This window comes from Gossypium raimondii, chromosome 2, assembly GCF_025698545.1.
Source record: "Gossypium raimondii isolate GPD5lz chromosome 2, ASM2569854v1, whole genome shotgun sequence".
Taxonomy (NCBI): Eukaryota; Viridiplantae; Streptophyta; class Magnoliopsida; order Malvales; family Malvaceae; genus Gossypium; species Gossypium raimondii.
This window is the reverse complement of record NC_068566.1, coordinates 3,452,318-3,459,480: the sequence shown is the minus strand read 5'-3', so window position 1 is coordinate 3,459,480 and position 7,163 is coordinate 3,452,318. Positions and strand designations below refer to the sequence as shown.

Genomic DNA, 7,163 nt, shown 5'->3' with positions numbered 1-7,163 from the left:
AGTACCGTAGAAAGTTAAAACGGCCGTGTTTGTCGCCGTTTCAATGTCTGTTTTTTAAGAAAATGGTTACAAAATTAAAAGAAAAGAAAGAAAAGACACAGTTTTGTCGTTTCCTATTCCAATTAGGACTTGGGCCGAGTTAACTCCCGAGTCACTCACCGAACTCGGAAAAACATTGAAGTGTGCCCTTATTATCCAAAAGCGCACGATAGAATCAATCCCTCTGCCCCCCTTTCGTTTCTGGGAGCTTCTTTTTTATTTTCCCCCAATTTATTTAAAACCTATATCATTCGCTAACTCTTCTTCTGCAAGATCGAAGATTTGCGTTTTCGTTTTTTTATTTTTCTCTTCATATCTTTGAAGCAGTTCCCAAGTCTCGCTCTTTCGTGGTGCCGATTTTAGTTTTTCGCTTGGAAAATCGTGGATTTCGTTGATTTCCGATCCGATTGAAGGTATTATGTGCCGATTCTGCCAGATCTATGAATTTCGATTTATGTTTTATTGTTTTTCTTCTTGGTTGTTTTTTATTTGAATCTCTTGTCATGAACGATTTGGTGGAATTGACAAAATCGTTGTTAGCGGATTTGGTTGATATTAAACCGGATTTTGAAAGATTCGTTTTCGGATTGCTTGATTTTAGCGTCATCGAATCTGTTTCTGTCAAAAAATTAGGGCTTTTTTCTTCTTTATTCCTTTTTGATGGTCTTTTCTTGTTCTTTGGGTTATTTTAATTTGAAGATATGGAATTTATCATTCTTCGATTATCTGTGAAATTTATGAGTTTTGATTGCAATACTTTCGTCAGAAAACTACATTTTTATTTATTTTTTAGATTAAATATGGATCTTAATGGGGGCAAATTAATCCAGGTTGAATATTGCTTAATGTTAGGATCTTGAACTAGATTAGAAGAAGAAAGAGCCATTTTGTAGTTAATTTTCTTCAAATTTCATTGCTTTTGCTCCCAACATTAACATTGTTAACTGTTTGCTTTTTAGGTTTCCTGCATTTTTTATCTGACAAGTTCATTCAATACAATAAGAAGGAAAATTGTTAATTGGTTCTGGACTGAGCAATGCGGGGATACGACAGAGAAGTAAGTCTACTCAAACGAAGAAATAAATAAGTATGTTGCTTGCATATTTTATATCAATTTCATGATGTTGAATTTTATAGAAAATGATAATCGTAAGGGCTGTTGTTTGCATATTTTATATCTATTCCATGATCTGGAATTTGATATGCTTCATTTGAGTTGTTCTTTTATATGTCATTTTCTATTGAATGCGGACCTTCTTCTTCTTTTTGTTAAAGAAAATTTCTTTTAATTATTATGTTTTTTCAATATAGGAAGTCGAAGATTATGATGATTATGACATGGAAGGAGAATATCAAGATGAAGATGTCATGGAAGAAGATGGGGATGGATATGAGGAGGAAGAAGAAGAGGAAGAGGAAGAAGAAACCAGGCAACCTACACAAGAAGAAGTGGAATATCTAGAGTTAAGGCAGCGGCTGAAAGAATCTATCAGACGAAAGAGGAAGCATGGTGCTGCAGGTTCTTCTCAAGAGAAGAAGCTTCCATACAATAAGTGAGTGATGTGCTTCTTTTTGCAGAATAATTTTCTATTGTTCTAAGACACTTGAGCACTTCTCTGGATTCAAGGTTTCTTCTATTCCTTGTAATAGTTACAAAGTGCATCTATTCCAGGTTTACATAACGGTAATCATTCTAATTAAGTTTATTAAATGTTGTCTTCCTGCAGCTTTGGATCCTTTTTTGGCCCTTCTCAGCCTGTTATTGCTCAGAGAGTTATCCAAGAAAGCAAGTCATTGTTGGAAAACCAGAATTTGGTATCGAAGATGTTGACTTCCCGTCAGTCTGTAAGCATCACTTCTTTATCAATTTTTTATGTGAATGTTTTCTGTGTTTAATGCTATTGATGTGCATGATTATGCAAACTCCAATCTGATGAACTCAGTCAGACTGTTGCTGTTGTTATATATTCCATTGGATAATATTATAACTTTGACAGTTTAAAAACATGCGTAAGTTTGCAACTAAATAAATCATTCTTCCTGCAATGTAGTATGCATGGGGGTTTAATTGAGCCAGGCTGACTTAATCAGTAGGGAACTCTAGCTCTGTTCATAACTTGTATCTCAAAACTCGGCTCTAGCTCGATTGAGTTTCGTTTTGAAGCTTAAGCTTAAAAATGAGGTTGATTTCCATGTATGACTTTAAACCGATCATTTCTACTTGAGTTTGACCTGAGATTTTCAATAATAATTAAAATTTGTAAAAAATATTAAGATAAAAAAAGTTTCATTAGGTTTGCAAGTGACTTAATTCAAAAATTAAGATTCTTGAACTTGGACTTGTGCAATTGCTAGCGTTTGGCTTAGTAAAGTCCCACTCAAAATTCTAGTTTTCCTTCTATTTCTGAGCCGGACCCGAGTATGCATGCCTAGTGCTTGAAGATGGAGTCAGGCTGCGACATTCATGATCTTTCACTTATTCTACACCCTCTTCTTATATGTCTATGATGTTACTACTTGTTAATGGCTTCTTTTAAAGATCTGTCTTTTTTCCAGATTGAATAATTCCAAGTTGTACATGATGTTTGAATTTGTATTGACAACCTTGTGACTTCCTGTAGAGTAAAAAGAACTCTGCTTCAGACGGTGCTAGACCAAGACAAGGACAACATATCCGGCCACCCAAACCTACAAGTGAGGTATTTACTCTGAGCACTTTTAATTTTGTTTGATCCTTTGAAGGACCTCTGTTCTGTGATAACTAATGTTTTCAATTGCTGGACTTGTGCAGCTCAGAAAGAAAGTGGAGAAACTTAAGGTTGCAAGAGATTACTCATTTCTTGAAGATGATAGAGGGGTTCCAGCGCCTGCAAAAGAGCCTCCACCTCGAAATGTTTCTGCTCCAACCTCTGGTAGGGTGCTACATAACTGTTTTAAATCTGTTTTCTATCTCTGAATTAAACCACAGATAACTTATACAGGTTTTTTTGTTGATTTTTGAAGAGGCGCGATCGGCTCAAATGTTTCCAAAAAGCAAACAAGCTTTGAGCAGCAACAGCAATAGTGGCAGAAATTCCCAAGGCATCCGTGATGAAAGGAAATCAGTTCCTTTGAAGGGTCAATTGCAATCTAAAGCTGGTAGCCTTAAGTCTTCTACCATTAAACCAAATGGGATGCCAATGGATTCTAGAAAGCAGCATGGTGTTAGCAATGGTATGGGGCCAGGCCGGCCTGGTGGTGTTAGCAATGGTATGGGGCCTGGCCGGCCTGGTGGTGCTAGCAATGGTATGGGGCCTGGCCGGCCTGGTGGTGCTAGCAATGGTACCGGGCCTAGCCGACCTGGTGGTGTAAGCAATGGTACTGGGCCTGGTCGGCCTGGTGGTGCTAACAGTGGTTCTGGTCCTGGCCGGGCTGGTGCTGCTAGCAATGGTGCAGGGTCTGGCCGGCCTGTTGGCGCAAGCAATGGTGCAGGGTCTGGCCGTTCTGCTGGCCCTAAAGCCGTGCCTTCAAAGATGCCTATCGCAAAGATGGAGAAGAAGATTCCTCCACCTACTTCTAGGAATCTCCCACCTAGTGAGAACAAAGCACCCTCCTCAAAAATGCACTTATCTGATTCAAGACAGCACTTGGAACAGAAAAGGGGATTACAAGAACGTAGTAAGGATAAAATGATGCACCAAAGGCCTCCAGTATCGTCAAAGCCACAGGTTTTAACCTCACTTGCACCAATGCTTGTGTTTTTGTAGGCACTTTTAAAATACGCCTCACTTTTTTGCTTACGCACTCTCAAATTTTTACAGGTAAACAAGCCAATCAAGCCAGTCTCATCACAATCTCATATGAAACCAAATGTTCAGCGACCCAAGAAAAAGCAATTAAGTGAAGATGAAAAGGCTCTAATGATGATCAGAAATATGTTCCAGTAAGATCTCTATCCCATCATGTTTCTCCCTTGCCTTTTTTGTTGAAATCTTAGATCCCATTTTCCTATTTTCACTATTGTTCACAAGCAGAGATGGAAAAAATGTGTAACTAAGTTGCCATTCAAAGCCATATAATTGAATGAACTGGAAGAGTAAATGACTTTGTTGCTTTTAGTATTTTGGTTTCGATGTTTCAAAAACTTTGTTCTCTAATATTTGATCTCTCCATTGCAGCACTGATCGATATCCAGTTTGTGATGATGATGACGTTAGTGACATGGAGGCAAATTGGGATGAGATTATGAAGGAAGAAAGAAGAAGGTTAGTAAATTTTCCCTAATAATTTCTTTTTTGAAAATATCTTCCAAGCATTTGCATGTAGAGAACCGTCCTTGTTAACTCTTAAGGATGCTGTTTGACAGTGCATCCAATGTTTTAAAAACTGGTTGAACTAGTCAGAACACCTGTTTTTGGTTCAATTGGTTCAAACCCTTTGTTTGGACCAGACCAGTATATCGGCCGGTTCCCGGTCCAACCAATTAATCTAGTTTGGTTCCAACAAAGGAGTGCATGTAATAATATTACTTAAATCCTTTCAACTTTGGGATTTAGTTCGGCTGTGTTGAGACATGTACATCATCTTTGTGAGGTTGACATTTAGTCGGTTCCAGGCCCCTACTTGGCTGCGAATATTTTGCACTGAAAAGATAATATCTAATTTACCTGCATTTATTATATATTTACTTGTTTTCTTTTCCTCCCACAGTGCTAAAATTGCAAGGCAGGAGGATGAAGAACAATTGAGGTTGATAGAGGAAGAAGAGCGGCGGGAGCGGATGCGGCGGATGGCCAAAAAGCGCAAGCTGAGCCAACACTGATAGATTCGATTGTTTGATTGTAACCGAATCCAAGCGGCAGCCAGGCTTGAAATTCTGAAAAATCTTTTTTCATCTTCTGGTGTTTATTTATTTTGCCTATGTAATTACTACACATTGAAGAATGTTTTTTCATTTTCAAGTTTTAGAATTAAATAATACATTAGAATTTTCTTTTTTTTCGTTAATAAGTAACTCGTTTTTGGTTGGTGCATCGAAGTTAATGCATAAAGCGCTTTTTTTGCCTTTATAGTTTTAGATATCAAATTCGTGTGTTGTGGTATACTTTTGGTAAATTGTACCTTAACGGTGAGACGCATATGGTATTTAACGTATTTTATCCAAAAGATGAATAAAATTTTAACAATGTGGTAAGAGGTTTCATAAGAAATGTATCAATTACAAAAGTAGATAAATAAGTCATTTGTTATAAAATTATCTTAAAATTTATTAGGGTAAATTATTCCGAAGTCAATAAATCAATGTTTAGGTCATTTGAGTTTTTTTTATATAAAGAATAAATTTTTTTAATTAATTACGGAAATGATTTGGAGACAAATTAATTATGACTTGGAGACGGTTTATCGGGCCATATGAGATCATTGAAAGAATAGGACCTGTTGCATACCGATTGGTACTACCGTTAGAACTTGACAGAATTCACAATGTTTTTCATGTGCCTATGTTACGACGGTATCGGTCAGATCAATCACATGTTATCTTTCTAACGGAGGTTGAGATTTAGCCTGACATGACATACAGTGAGGAACCGATCAAAATTCTGGCACGTGAGACGAGAAATTAAAAGGTAGCTTTAGTAAAAGTTATCTGGCAACGACATGAAATAGAAGAGGCTACTTGGGAACCCGAAGAAACTATGAGAAAGCAATATCCGAACCTTTTTACTAGTGAGATTTTCGAGGAAGAAATTCTTTAAGGGGGAGAGTTGTAATAGCCCGTTTTCAGTGAAATCGGAACAGTGGTTTTAGGACTACAAACCGAGTCTGAAAGAAAAAATTATTTTAATATTATTTCATGGTCTGCATTATGATTGAAATATTGTATGAAAATTTCGTAAAGAAATTTTATCGGTTACATGTCTATTTAGATGGAAACGACCAAATTGCATAAAATGCAAAAGTTGAGTTCTAGTAGCTATAGGTATCAAATAGCTATAGAATTCAAAAATTGGAGGTCCTTATATGGAAAATAGACCATTAGAGGAGTTAGTAGATAAGTATGATTAGTCATCAAAGGAAAATTTAATAAAGAAAAGAATGAATTTGGAAAGTAAAAGATAAAAGATGATAAATAATTAAATAATAAAAATATCATCATATTATTATCTTTCCTAAATTAAAAACATGGAAACCCTATCATCATATTATTTGGCTTAATTAGGTAAGTAATCTTGTCCCGCTTTTTAGTAATTTTATATTTTCGAGATCGTAATAACTTAATCTAACTATCTGGGGATTAATTTGTAAAACTATCAAACTGTTAGGGTTTTACCATGGATGAATATAGATGAATTATGAAGTTTTATGGTAGAAAATGAAAGATTGTTGATAGATAAACAACTTTTGTAAAGAGAATTTTGATGAAATTATGATTTAGGGACTAAATTGAAAAATATAAAATTCATGGAAAAGTTCTAAATTTTATGAAATAGATGGGCTGCTAATGTTACATGTAAAAATCGGCTAGGCTTAGAATAAGGATTAAATTGCGTGAATTTCATTTTCCGAGCCTAAGGATAAAATCAGAATTAATTAAAAGTATATGGGCAAAATGGTAATTTTTCTAAGATGTGGATTGTATTAAATTGATATTAAATTCATTCATATAGATCTGGATAGATCAAATACGAAGTTAAATTGAAGAAAAGAGAAAGTAGCAGATTAGTAGCTTTTGTGTACATGAACATTGTCGAGGTAAGTTCGTATAACTAAGTTGTATAATTATATATTTGAATTGAATGTTATGTATGTGAATTGTGTAATTGTCATGTATGATAATCAATTACATATCCGACAATGTCCGACAAGTATTAAGTCCCGTTTGAACAAATGAAATTCAATGGATACAGGGTTCCTGAATTGGTTGTGGTCCTGTATATGTTGCGGACACACCACAGCTTGCATGAGCGTCCCGTTAATAGCTCTTATGAGCATCCCGATTGGTTGTGATCCTGCATGTGTTGTGGACACACCCCAGCTCTTACGAGCGTCCCGATATTTGGCTCTCACGAGCTTTCCGTTATATGGTTCTTGCGAGCTTCCCGATTATGACTCTTATGAGCTTCCTAATAATTGGCTCTTCGGAG

At 36.0% G+C, this 7,163-nt stretch overlaps 1 protein-coding gene across 2 annotated transcripts; it reads left to right on the top strand.

Annotated features, from left to right (window-relative positions):
- The first annotated feature begins 203 nt into the window (after positions 1 to 203).
- LOC105787728 (uncharacterized) lies at positions 204 to 5,051 on the top strand. 2 transcript variants are annotated; one of them, XM_012614259.2, is made up of 10 exons: positions 204 to 452; positions 999 to 1,096; positions 1,351 to 1,592; positions 1,767 to 1,884; positions 2,661 to 2,738; positions 2,831 to 2,951; positions 3,043 to 3,746; positions 3,840 to 3,961; positions 4,197 to 4,283; positions 4,729 to 5,051. In XM_012614259.2, the coding sequence occupies exons 2-10, from the start codon at positions 1,076 to 1,078 to the stop codon at positions 4,838 to 4,840; spliced, it is 1,605 nt and encodes a 534-aa protein (XP_012469713.1). In that variant the 5' UTR covers positions 204 to 452; positions 999 to 1,075; the 3' UTR covers positions 4,841 to 5,051. The 2 variants fall into 2 exon arrangements, with proteins under 2 accessions (XP_012469713.1, XP_012469715.1); XM_012614261.2 differs by lacking the exon at positions 204 to 452 and having other exon boundaries at positions 999 to 1,126.
- The last annotated feature ends 2,112 nt before the right edge of the window (positions 5,052 to 7,163 follow it).